General features: G+C 34.9%; 1 protein-coding gene across 2 annotated transcripts in view; it reads right to left on the reverse strand.

The window, feature by feature from the left end:
- The window catches only part of LOC145283594 (PR domain zinc finger protein 14-like), a 93275-nt gene that overhangs the window by 62496 nt on the left and 15779 nt on the right, over positions 1–15000 (reverse strand). For both annotated transcript variants that reach the window (XM_080132529.1, XM_080132538.1), the window contains exon 4: positions 858–987. In XM_080132529.1, coding sequence (XP_079988655.1) covers positions 858–987 — 130 coding nt within the window. The remainder of the gene's footprint in view (positions 1–857; positions 988–15000) is intronic.

Below are 15000 nucleotides of genomic sequence, written 5' to 3' on the forward strand. Positions count from 1 at the left end.
CCACCCTCCTCACCAAACAAGTTTGGTGGGGGAACCAGTTTAGTCGCCGGTGACCCGACCATGAGGCAGGTAGTACTGGGTTACATGATACCAGTAGCATATGACATGACCTGACCACAACATACATACATACATACATACATACATATTTATTCATTTATCTGTTATATATATATATATATATATATATATATATATATATATATATATATATATATATATATATATATAAATTATAATAAGTTTACCAAGGTAATCAAAATGGTAAACTTAAAATTTACTTGATTCTTCCGGTCTTGGCAGACGTGTTTTAAATATTCTCTCCAGTGCTTTTTCTGTGCACATTTGAACTTTTCTTGTAATGATTTTGAATTCATTCCATTTGTGATTTTTTTCCAAGGGATTCTGCCTTTTGGATCATTTGGGACCATTTGGAACTTACCTGTTGGATTGGAAGTTTTTAATTCGACCGTGTTTGGATTTTACAATTCTTGGATTTTTTACCCTTCACATTCATGTGAAATCTTTTTATCATTTTTTCTTTTACCTCCTATTCCCCTTACCTCACCCTTTTGTTTTTAACTAAGTAAGATCTGTGACTTAATTGTGGTTTCATTAAATACTTTTACATGCAAAATCCGATCTCGCATTTTGCTAATTCCTGCCCTCTGATGAGAAGGAGAGTATTTCTTCGAAACTCCGCGGATTAAGTGCTATCCACTTATCTTGTGCTTCCTTTTTAAAATTAAATATGTTTTTAACTCTTTTTCAAGATGTTTTTTAAAATGTTTTATTAATCATTTGTTCATATATATATATAAACAAATTATCGTTTTGGATATTTTCGTGTTAATTACCTGCTGCAAAGATGGCAGGGGAATTTTCGATCTCCTTGATCAACGCATTTGGTATATTTTAAATGTTTGTCTCGGTAGTATTTGTAGGCAAAAACTTTTCCACAACGCTCGCATTGGTATCCATCACTGTCTGAAAAGGTAACATCAAAACAACAGACGTTAATACTTTTATAAAACATACAAAAACATTAAAAAAAAAAAACATAAAGCAAAACACTTTCCAATTGCCCTAAATCGACAATCTTGCAGTCACCGATTCCGTGAAATTTTATTTAAAATTCAATATGTCTACCACTATTCACCACTATTCACCTTTATTCTCTCAATCCTCTTACAAATAGCATCAAGTGATCTTACTAGAATGTTCTGTGGAATGGCAGTGCTCACTTTGCTTTCTTCCTCTCTCACACATATGTATTTATATTGCAAATAAATATTTTTGTGAGACAAAGTTTTTTTCAATTGCACAATAGTATAGCACTAGAGTTCTAAATATTTTTTGATAATATTTGAACAACTTCCATTTAACAACTTACCACCAAAAATCATTTTTTATTTTCTATTGTTTCAATCCACCACTATGATATTTATAATGTTTACAATCTTTACAACGTGTATATATATATATATATATATATATATATATTTATATATATATATACATACATACATACACACATATATATATATATTTGTAAACATTGTAAACATTATATATATATATATATATATATATATATATATATATATATATATATATATACATACCTATACATATATATTAAGTAATGTGATTGATAATTTAAAATTTAAAAATCAAATTTTAATTAAATTAAAAATCCGTTTCATAAGCATGAATATATATATATATATATATATATATATATATATATATATATATATATATATATATATATATATGACGGCTACAAGATTATTTCGCTGTGATTGGTTAAAGGAACAAGTTTACTCTAAACAACAGCGACTTTACAAAAACTTTTAACGAGAAGTGACTTCTGCCATTCTACTGGAGTTTTTAGGGAGATCAATCGATGCAATTCCCACGCGACGAAAGTAAAGGTTAATGGCGGTGAACATATTGAATAAAAAATATCTCATGTGATGTATGTGGTTCTAATATTCATTTTTTGTTAGAAATTATGAATTATAAACAAATTACTAGATATTTTTTTTACAATAGAGAGTAACTTTTCAGTCAATGTAACGATATACATATGAGTCTTATAAGCCAAGACTATAATCATATAGTCTTATAAGACAAGACTATAATCATGTAGTCTTATAAGTTGGTTGGTTGGTTGGATGGTTGTTTTACGGTATATCAACCCTTTTCAGGTTATTTAATGCCAAATCCAGTTATTTTGAAGGAAAGGTTTTTAATAGATATTTTTTTTTCAAGTCGGTTTCGATTTAACCCATAGTTTGGACCCTAACAGATACTACCACTCCGGGCAGAGTGGACCTAGGGGCAATGGCAATTTAAGGGTGGCTCCACACTCTCCAAAGCCCGCAAGCTGGGGCTTCACCATCGGATATAGTTTAAGGTCATATCCAGGATCGTAGTCGTATAAAACAAGACTATAATCTTCAAATATTCAAATGAAATAATTACGAATGAGAATATGACGTAGAAAGGAAATGAAGTAGCATTAGTTACCGACGGACATCAAATCTTCATTATAAATGCAGAGACTTATTGGAAAACTCAATAAGACAACCTAATATTTGAACAGGAGCCGATGGCTTCAATTTAAAGTGTAGGTGTTAGTGTGAAGCTGAATAATTTGATGTTACACGTGTACATGTTTTTTCATTTATTCTGCATCGATTTTTATCCACACGAAATCAATCCTAAGATGTCTATCTGGTCTACAAGTGAAGTCCAAATAAATACACGAAGAATTAGATGGCTCCAACATACACAACTCTCTTAGCAGGCAGCCAGAGACCTGATGAGCTATATGTAACATTGTCGGGAACCAACACGTTTTATGCTCAGTCGCAAAGTAAACAAAGAATAGAAAATGACTTCAACTTGCTTTTACTTTGTGATAACAACATTTATTTTCTCATTGTTACAGCCGTGATGTCACCACGTGATCTAGACCGTTCTCCACACCCCTGACGTGATCTCGAACGTTATTTTGTCCATGCTCTACGTTTCTCTCTTAATCGTTCTCTTTCTCCTTTTTATACATTTTTTCTTTACCGGTGACGCCATTTTGCATGCATTTGCATATAGACATCCGCGCTATGTTACGTATATATAATCAGTCTTAATGGAGCACAGACACGCTTTTACTCAATAAGAATTACCGTTGAAGTAATGACAGCAGAGTTGCAGCTAATTCATTGATCAGTTCGAACGAGTGGAAAAGTGAAGAAAAAGACATACGATCGTTCGCAGGTTTCTAAGTCCGCAGGGCTCGGCCTGTTCGCACATTAAAGTCCATTGTTTTGACGAACGTCCGTCGAAAACCTCTATTCAGTATTCAAAACATGAAAGTCTTATAGCAAGCAAACCTGCTAGCATTGTAGCAGGTGTTAATGTGGCTCTAACATATACGAAATTGATATTGTGGAACTGCGGAAGTAGCGGTCATCTATGTGCGCATACGCATGCGAGAAGCTTCCGTTTTTGTTATCGTAGCTTGAAGTACTTCTTAATTCGTTCCGACTGTAGAAATTTAAAATTGACTCACGCATGACCCATAGGAATTTAAGCTAAAGTTCTATCGCGTTGTAAGACGTTAAGCAGACAAGTGTGTTAGGGGTATCGAAAATCACACAGAAACACGGACATGTACTAATCCGAGAAAAATAGTTTTTGCAATGGTGTCCATCATAGTTATTGTATTATTATCATTTTAAAGACTTAAGTAAATTTTGAAAGCGCTGAACTTATTCTTCTGAATTTTGGAATAGAGGTTCTATACATAACAGCGGGTATCATAAGCTATATATATATATATATATATATATATATATATATATATAATTGTACAGACGGACAGAAAAACATTGCTACCTTTGGTTTCAAGCCTAACACAAGGGGGACCAGTTAATGGTAAATAATGTTAGGTTTTCGTCAAAAACAATATGGCTGACGAGAGCCTAACATTATTTACCATTAACTGGTCCTCTTTAGGCTTGAAACCGACGGTACGAATGTCTTTTCGACCTTCTGTACAATTTTAAATAAATAAATATTAAGCTCTTATATGGAAATTTTTTTCTTTGTAATCGAGCACTTTGATGGAATTCTTTCCACAAAACAGTGAACAAATCTATATAATTATAAAACTCAAATGACCTTGTAACGATGTATGTAACCCACTTTCCGGTTTACGACATTCGGTTGCGTATGCGCGCGCATAAAATTAACCCATAACAACGTAAACAAATGAACACAAATCTCTTCTTTTGCAGATTTTGACCTGCGCACTGAAATATTAACGTTATTATTTCGAAATTATTATTTAACATAGGAAGAATGGGGTTTAAAATAAATTAAACGTAATACAAAAATGAACGATGTAAAAAAAAGCAGACAGTATTAACAGTTGTTTATTTGGATAATTTAAACGCGAAAAAAAAAGAACAATTGAGACGCTGAAATATTAACGTTATTATTTCGAAATTATTATTTAACATGGGAAGAGTGGGGTTTAAAATAACTTAAACGTAATACAGAAATGAACGATGTAAAAAAAAGCAGATATATCAAAATTTGAATTTAACTATAATAAGTATTATGGTATCTGTTCAATGCACATTTACCTATTAGTATGGCCAACCACTTATAATTCAGTAACTGTAATTTTTTTTCAAAAATAATCAATTATAATAAACAGAACGACTCATAGAAATCTTTTTTCATTTTAATATACTTTCATAGAAATGTTTCTATTATGTAAAAAAAAAATTTTTTTACTTCACAAGTGTCACGCTCATACATGAATTCCATAGATAATACAACATACTGACCCAACGGGTCACGGGTAGTCTGGTATATATATATATATATATATATATATATATATATATATATATATATATATATATATTAATACAACTTTGTCTGTGTGTGGTGGAGTTCGTTCCTTATAGATTCCGAAACGGCTAAGCAAATTTTCTTTAAAATTTACGGAACTTTAGTTTATAAATCTGGGAGTGATCTCAGTTAGGTTTTGTCTTAGAATTCCCCGATAATTACCGATAGTCGAAAATCGAAACCGTTATTTTAATTTATCTTTCATCGATAAAATCATTCTTTCCATGGCGTCGCTTAGCAACAATGATAGAACAATGGGCAGTAAAAATTCTACTGTGGGTAAGTTGATAGCGTGTTTTTTTTTCATGTAGGTTCAAAACCCCGCACGTAAATTTCTTTTTTTTTTTTCATTAACTGCAAATAATTTTATAAAACTTGAAAATTTACGTGTCTCCTTTTTCTTTTTCTTTCTTTTTTTTTGTATGACATGGTCTGTAGGTTCAAACCCCGCACGTAAATTGCTTAAGTTCGTAAGTTATTTTTTTCGTTAACTGGAAAAAAGTTTTTATAAAATAATTATATAAAAGAAACTGTAGGTTCTCTGGAATGCAATGTAGAATAACATATTTTGGACTAAGTTACTGCATGGAGGCATGTTAAGCGTCTTCCTGGGAGATTTCACGGATTTCTATGAAAATAAAATATTGGAGTGTGAATTATTCGTTGATCATCAATCAATCTCGGAAAACGTCGGGTTTTCATACTAGTATATATATAAAATAGATACCACATAAAAATAACTAATGCATGTTTAATTTCTTCTTTCGTCACCGACAGCTAGCTCTTGCCGCTGTACAATAAAAGTTCGTAATATCAATGTTTTATACTAATTGGCATTACTTATGTTTAATATATTTATATATTTATTATATATCATAACTTAATGCAAAAAGGTAGTGTAGTTCTTACAGTTTCTGAACAGCTCTATCGTATGTTAATACGAAGGTGTGCTTAATCGAAGACAATTCGCCGCAAAACATCGGGATTCCACTTTCCACAATTAACTTAATAATTGTGCAGTTTACCAGCGAAGGAAAGCATTCAATATTATCATCTGTTTTTATTATTAGCACATACGGATATCAATTTGTCTGTATACTTCGTATTAATTGACTAATTCACTATTATTTACTCGTATTATAATAGATCGGCTGTAAATTCAGTATGATTCCAACATAATCATGAATTAATGATTAATACAGACAACAACCTTGTATTTACAACGCTTTATCGTTATTTTCATGGCAAGTGCTCATCTGATCATTCAATCTATGGTCTCCCTCTTGCCAAACTTTCACAAAAAACACTCGTCTGGCTACAACAACTATCAGCAGTTTTCCCCACTTTCTATCTGTGTCTAAATCCAAACGCAAATTCCATGGACAAAGCTTCTTTACTAGAACTGCCCGACTGTGGGACACTGTTCCGCTGGCCTACTTCCCGGCTGACTAAAATATGGTCGTGTTCAAGTCCAATGCAAACTAGTTATTGTTCAGCCGCCCCCTAAATAATACATTTCTACTACTAACTATTAATACGCTGTTGTCTCAATGACTACCGTACACTCATTAATCCTTATCCTGAAATGGCATTCGGGCCTAGATAAATGGTGAATCCGATGTAAAAAAAAAAAAAAAAGATTGCAATGTAAGTGTACCTATTTACTATGCCTCCCCACGGGACAGAGTTAGACACCAGGGTCGTTTTTTAACGTGGAGAAAAGGTACAAAAATAAAAACTTGTCTCAGTCGTGAAGGACTAATGCTCCACCGAAAGAGAACAAGAAATGGAAGTGCAGCATCTGAAGAACAGATGGTATTTATTTGCTCCCCCACCGAGCAAATTAGGCACAAGGCCGATTTTTAATGTGAGGAGTGAAGGGGAAATGGGGACCAACTCCCCGGGGAGTAGGGGAGTTGGATAGTGACAATTGGTATGAAGGGTTGCCCCTACATTGACCAAGGTCTTATCTGTGGGGTCGCCCCCACATAGGGTCTTTGCTTGCAGTATATGCCGGAACAGATGGTATTTATTTGCTCCCCCACCGAGCAAATTAGGCACACGGCCGATTTTTAATGTGAGGAGTGAAGGGAGGGGGAAGGGAAAAAGGGGACCAGCTCCCGAGAGGTGGGAAATGGGAGCTGGTTAAAGGTCAGTCATGTGGGGTTGCCCCCACATCTGGTCTTTGCTAGTCATAGCTAGTCATAGCTTGCAGCATCTGCCGGAACAGATGGTATTTATTTGCTCCCCCACCGAGCAAATTAGGCACAAGGCCGATTTTTAATGTGAGGAGTGAAGGGAGGGGGAAGGGAAAAAGGGGACCAGCTCCCGAGAGGTGGGAAATTGGAGCTGGTTAAAGGTCAGGCATGTGGGGTTGCCCCCACATCTGGTCTTTGCTAGTCATAGCTAGTCATAGCTTGCAGTATCTGCCGGAACAGATGGTATTCATTTGCTCCCCCACCGAGCAAATTAGGCACAAGGCCGATTTTTAATGTGAGGAGTGAAGGGGAAATGGGGACCAACTCCCCGGGGAGTAGAGTAGCTGGATAGTGACAATTGGTATGAAGGGTTGCCCCTACATTGACCAAGGTCTTATATGTGGGGTCGCCCCCACATATGGTCTTTGCTTGCAGTATCTGCCGGAACAGATGGTATTTATTTGCTCCCCCACCGAGCAAATTAGGCACAAGGCCAATTTTTAATGTGAGGAGTGAAGGGAGGGGGAAGGGAAAAAGGGGACCAGCTCCCGAGAGGTGGGAAATTGGAGCTGGTTAAAGGTCAGGTATGTGGGGTTGTCCCCCACATCTGGTCTTTGCTTGCAGTATCCGCCGGAACAGATATTACACTTTGATCTTTAGATAACAAGTTAAAGCGTTATAATGCAAACTAGATAACTTCATCTATTATTGTTAGGAAAGTCATGAACTCGCAATTCTCCCTCAACTGTGTGTAAAATTACAATTATTATTCAATTGGACATTTAGAGTAAGTGCCTGTCTCTCGCCATTAAATAATCCACAAATAGTTGATTTTCCGTAAAACTGCATTATCCTCCTTCTCCTCCTCCTCTCCCTCCTCCTCCTCCTCCTCCTCCGGAGATTCTAGTGTTGGCATCGGTTTCCCCGATGTTTTTTTGTAGCTAGAATTCTTTTTAGAAAGACATCGAGTACTTACCAGAGAGACCACCACAACATGCAAAGTGAAATTGATTTTTGTAGAATGAACGATTTGAAGTTGGAACATCGAGGTCGTCAGTCCGTATCGTTAATCACGTGACTACCGTCAGCTCCCCGTAAAACTGCCGAAAGCAAACTACGCCGCTGAAGCTTCCCTAATTCCTTCATCGCTTTCTACTTTATTTTTACGCTGCCGGATAGATTTATCTGTTTATTTGTTGCAGGTTTCAATAAAAATGCACACAGAAAATTTTTTATGGGCATCGAGTTTATTGCGCTATTCGAGGTGTAAGTTGTCTCTTGCAATGGCCCCGCGTTTCTCCACAAGGAAAATAAACCACAAATGACGGCTTTAATTGGAACAGAGAGAGAGAGAGAGAGAGAGAGAGAGAGAGAGAGAGAGAGAGAGAGAGAGAGAGAGAGGGGTGCAAACACAATTATATTTTGTAAGTGTAGTTATGTTCAGTGAATTCCGAAGATTAGTTGCCATAAGCAATTATTGTTGATTAAAATGTGGATGATGTTTTACGAGCTGAACGAAGAGGTTTAACGACTGCATATTTTGACGAGGAATATTTGTGTTTTGTTTGTATGTGAAAGACTTGAATATTTCAGTTGCCTACGCCAACTTCATTTACCTCAATCTTCCTCTCATTAAACCTCTATATCTCTTTCTCTCTCTTCTTCCAACTCACTCATTTACTCTCTCCCTCTCTTCGTCTGTCTGTCTGTCTGTCTATCTATCTATCTATCTATCTATCTATCTATCTATCTATATAATGTTAAGACATATAATTCCACGTATGCTTCTAGAAAAGTAATTTCAATGTTATGAGCAGTGGATTAAGCATAAAAACGATATTGCTGTTTTTAATATTTAATATTTTATTTTGATATTTCAGGTGGTCCTCCACTCTTGGTCACAAAATGTAGGTAAATAATTACGTAAATTTTAATTTTTAGTTTTTTAATGTTTTATTTTTATTTTAAAATTTAAAAATTTTATTAATATTCCTTGACGAAAAATCATTTTTTATACATTTAAATTTACAGGGTTTAAATCCATATCTATATATCTATAAAAGCGAAAATATGTGTGTGTGTGTGTGTGTGTGTGTGTATGTAAATTTCCCTACCAAATATATCTGTCAATTTTCGGTCTAGAGACTCGAGGTTTGCCATAAGGAGTATTGAGATTTGGGAAAAATCTTTTTAATCGGTTTGCGGTCAGAAATTTGGCTGTCAAGGGGACAAAGTTCAACGATTTGTTCTTTGAAAACTCCTCCGTCAATTTTGGGTCTAACACTTAAAATTTTAAATGTAGGTTACTTGGACATGGATCAAACTTTTTAATTTGATTTGAGCCCCAAAAAATAAATGTAAAAGGGTCAAAATTGGGGTCAAATTAAAAATAAAATGGCCTCTGCGGTATCTACTAAATTACCCAGTCAATTTGAAATTTTACATAAAGTGTATTCAGAGATAGGGCAAGCTTTTTAATCGGTTTGGGTCGAAAATTTGAGCTGCCAAGTGGTCAAAGTTCAAAAGATTTTATCTTTTACGGTGTCTAGCAAACTACTCAGTCAATTTTGGGTCTAAACATTTGAAATTTATGCATAACGGGTATTCAGCATGCGGCAAGCATTTTAATCAGTTTTGGGGCGAAAATTAGGCTGCCAAAAGATTAAAGTTGAAAGAGTTGACCTTTGCAGATTCTACCAAATTCTTTCACCAATTTCGGGTCTAAAGACGTGAAATTGTAGATGTAGGTAACTTAGACATGGGTAAAACCTTTTATTTTAAGACCAAAATAATAAATGTAAAAGCGTCCAAATTAGGGTCGAAGGTAAAAAAATTGACCTCTGCGGTCTCTACGAAATTACACAGACAAATTTTGGTCTAAACATTTGAAATCGTACACACACGTAGGGCAAGTTATGAACAGTACATAGGGACCGAGCAAAGCAGGGCTGAAGTGATAGTATATATGAAATTGTCCAACATTAAAGATGACGGGAATGGTATGCATGTTGGATGTTCTCTCTTCATTGGATATGAATGAGTTAAGCCAGCATGACCAATTTATATTTTTGCTAATACCATCTCCTCCGATTACGATCCTACGCCAATAAATAGCAATTAAGTTAGCTCGTGTGAATTTTGACGACGATCACCTAAGTGAATGTCACGATAGTCTATCTGCAAACAGGATTGTCCTCAGAAATGAATGACATGAGTTAAAGCCAGGGCGGGAAAGGAATAGGTCAAACTCCGTAGACATACAGAAGTCGGGTGATATTAGAATGTGAACGAATAAGACACGTTTTCAAGCAAGAGAAAAACATGTGCTTTTAAATTTCAGTCTCTCCGTTGGAAGCATGCACACGACATGCGCTAATAACATACAAATAATCTGAATTGAATGCAACCGATCTCTGTCCGTCTGCGCGTCATTTATTCCCTTAGATATAAAGTAAGTTTAGGAAGTAAAGTATTATTCATTAATTTCTATCTCTCTCTCCCATAAGTTGATTATCTCCAATAAAACCTTAGAGGCTTGCTTTTTTTCTGTTGTTCTTGGCCTTCGGGCCGCGGCAGATACTGCAAGCAAAGACCATATGTGGGGGCAACCCCACATATAAGACCTTGGTCAATATAGGGCCAACCCTTCATACCAATTGTCACTATCCAGCTCCCCTACTCCCCGGGGAGCTGGGCCCCATTTCCCCTTCACTCTTCACATTAAAAATCGGCCTTGTGCCTAATTTGCTCGGTGGGGGAGCAAATAAACATCCTGTTCTGCAGATGCTGCACTTAAGATAATTTATACCAGTCAATGGAAGGGAAACCCTATATACTGGGACAATTATTATTTTTAGTAACCAGAGTGCCCCTTTTCGCCTACTTTTAGGGGAGCTGGTTTTTACCCCACATTAAAAACGGCCTTGTGCCTAATTTGCTTTGGTGGGAAAGCAAATAAATACAATAAAACATTGAAGAACATAGGGAACGCCTTTTTACGTTATCTAATGTATGTGTAATTTTCTAGTTTGCACTTTTCAAAATCTTGTGAAATTATATACACCTGGCAATCCTTTTGTCGTTTTAAAAATCAGCATTGACTAATTTTGTAAACATCCAAGTTTATTTATAATTCACTGTTGACCATTCATAAAAGAAAGAGAGAGAGAGAAATAGAGAGAGAAGGGGAGGGAGACGGAGAGAGAGAGAGAGAGAGAGAGAGAGAGAGAGAGAGAGAGACCGAACAGAACAATTGCGTTTAGCGGTAAGTGTGTGCATGTGTGTCTGTGTGTGTCAGGCGACGGCGGAATTTGTCACTCACGCTGGATGTCTGTTGGCTCTCCTGTCTTTATCTCTCCGTCTATGTTATCCGCGTATTATAACAAACATCAACCGACATTCCTGAAATATAAATATTTAAAATATTTAATTGTTCTTCTTTCTTTTAAGTTACGCAATTCTAGCTCACCGACCTGGAGTCTAAGCCTTTCTTTGATTTCGCCGATAGTTACAATTCAGGTCATTTTAATAGGACACAAGAATGAGATAAAAGTCAATCTGAAACGTGCGTGTGTGCACACTTCCGATTTAATCGGCGTCACCACGGTTCAATATTCAACAGTTTTCTTTGTGTATTTTCATTGTGTTTTATTTTTCCATTAAATAGTCGAAAATACGGACAACCACTGCACGGTATATTGTATATATGTGCAGGTGTTTCACATATTGTATATATGTGTAGGTGTTTAACATATTGTATGTATGTGTAGGTGTTTAACATATTGTATGTATGCGTGAGTGTTTTACATATTGTATGTATGTGTGAGTGTTTTACATATTGTAAGTATTTGTGGGTGTTTTACATATTGTATGCATTTGTGGGTATTTGATATATACTATGTATGTGTGACTGTTTTACATATTGTATGTATGCGTGGGTGTTTTACATATTGTATGTACTTGTGGGTATTTGATATATACTATGTATGTGTGAATGTTTTACATATTGTATGTATGCGTAGGTGTTTTACATATTGTATTATGTATGTATGTGTGAGAGTTTTATATATTGTATTTATGTGTAAGTGTTTCACATATTGTATGTATTTGTGAGTTTTTCAGATATTGTATATATGTGTGAGTGCTTCACATATTGTATGTGTGTGTAACTGTTTCTCATATTGTATGTATGTATAAATGTTTCAAGTGTATGTGTGAGTGTTTTACATATTGTATGTATGTGTCAGTGTTTAATATATTGTATATATGTGTCGGTATTTCACATATTGTATGTATGTGTGCGTGTTTCACATATTGTATGTATGTGTGAGCGTTTCACATATTGCATGTGTGTGCGTGTTTCACATATTGTATGTATGTGTGAGTGTTTCACATATTGTATGTATGTGTGAGTGTTTTATATATTGTATGTATGTGTGAGTGTTTTACATATTGTATGTATGTGTGAGTGTTTTACATATTGTATGTATGTGTGAGTGTTTTTATATTGTATATATGTGTGAGTGTTTTATATATTGTATGTATGTGTGAGTGTTTCACATATTGTATGTATGTGTGAGTGTTTCACATATTGTATGTATGTGTGAGTGTGAGTGTTTTATATATTGTATGTATGTGTGAGTGTTTCACATATTGTATGTATGTGTGAGTGTTTCACATATTGCATGTATGTGTGCGTGTTTCACATATTGCATGTATGTGTGCGTGTTTCACATATTGTATGTATGTGTGAGTGTTTCACATATTGTATGTATATGTGAGTGTGAGTGTTTTATATATTGTATGTATGTGTGCGTGTTTCACATATTGTATGTATGTGTGCGTGTTTCACATATTGCATGTATGTGTGCGTGTTTCACATATTGCATGTATGTGTGAGTGTGAGTGTTTTATATATTGTATGTATGTGTGAGTGTTTCACATATTGCATGTATGTGTGAGTGTGAGTGTTTTATATATTGTATATATGTGTGAGTGTTTCACATATTGTATGTATGTGTGAGTGTGAGTGTTTTATATATTGTATGTATGTGTGAGTGTTTCACATATTGTATGTATGTGTGCGTGTTTCACATATTGCATGTATGTGTGCGTGTTTCACATATTGCATGTATGTGTGAGTGTGAGTGTTTTATATATTGTATGTATGTGTGAGTGTTTCACATATTGTATGTATGTGTGAGTGTGAGTGTTTTATATATTGTATGTATGTGTGAGTGTTTCACATATAGTATGTATGTGTGCGTGTTTCACATATTGTATGTATGTATGCGTGTTTCACATATTGCATGTATGTGTGAGTGTGAGTGTTTTATATATTGTATGTATGTGTGAGTGTTTCACATATTGCATGTATGTGTGAGTGTTTCACATATCGTATGTATGTGTGAGTGTGAGTGTTTTATATATTGTATGTATGTGTGAGTGTTTCACATATTGTATGTATGTGTGCGTGTTTCACATATTGCATGTATGTGTGCGTGTTTCACATATTGCATGTATGTGTGAGTGTCTCACATATTGTATGTATGTGTGAGTGTGAGTGTTTTATATATTGTATGTATGTGTGAGTGTTTCACATATTGTATGTATGTGTGAGTGTTTCACATATTGTATGTATGTGTGCGTGTTTCACATATTGCATGTATGTGTGCGTGTTTCACATATTGTACGTATGTGTGAGTGTTTCACATATTGTATGTATGTGTGAGTGTTTCACATATTGCATGTATGTGTGCGTGTTTCACATATTGCATGTATGTGTGAGTGTTTCACATATAGTATGTATGTGTGAGTGTGAGTGTTTTATATATTGTACGTATGTGTGCGTGTTTCACATATTGTATGTATGTGTGCGTGTTTCACATATTGTATGTATGTGTGCGTGTTTCACATATTGCATGTATGTGTGCGTGTTTCACATATTGTATGTATGTGTGAGTGTTTAACATATTGTATGTATGTGTGCGTGTTTCACATATTGTATGTATGTGTGAGTGTTTCACGTATTGTATGTATGTGTGAGTGTTTCATATATTGTATGTATGTGTGCGTGTTTCACATATTGCATGTATGTGTGAGTGTTTCACATATTGTATGTATGTGTGAGTGTTTCACATATTGTATGTATGTGTGAGTGTTTCACATATTGCATGTATGTGTGCGTGTTTCACATATTGCATGTATTTGTGAGTGTTTCACATATCGTATGTATGTGTGAGTGTGAGTGTTTTATATATTGTATGTATGTGTGAGTGTTTCACATATTGTATGTATGTGTGCGTGTTTCACATATTGTATGTATGTGTACGTGTTTCACATATTGCATGTATGTGTGCGTGTTTCACATATTGTATGTATGTGTGAGTGTTTCACATATTGTATGTATGTGTGAGTGTTTCACATATTGCATGTATGTGTGCGTGTTTCACATATTGCATGTATGTGTGCGTGTTTCACATATTGTATGTATGTGTGAGTGTGAGTGTTTTATATATTGTATGTATGTGTGAGTGTTTCACATATTGTATGTATGTGTGCGTGTTTCACATATTGTATGTATGTGTGCGTGTTTCACATATTGCATGTATGTGTGAATGTTTCACATATTGTATGTATGTGTGAGTGTTTCACATATTGTATGTATGTGTGAGTGTTTCATATATTGCAGGTATGTGTGAGTGTTTCACATATTGCATGTATGTGTGGGATTGTTTCACATATTGTATGTATGTGTGAGTGTGAGTGTTTTATATATTGTATGTATGTGTGAGTGTTTCACATATTGTGTGTATGTGTGCGTGTTTCACATATTGCATGTATGTGTGTTTCACATATTACATGTATGTGT

The sequence above is a fragment of the Euprymna scolopes genome, chromosome 1, assembly GCF_053919585.1.
Source record: "Euprymna scolopes isolate OS-2025 chromosome 1, ASM5391958v1, whole genome shotgun sequence".
Classification (NCBI taxonomy): domain Eukaryota; kingdom Metazoa; phylum Mollusca; class Cephalopoda; order Sepiida; family Sepiolidae; genus Euprymna; species Euprymna scolopes.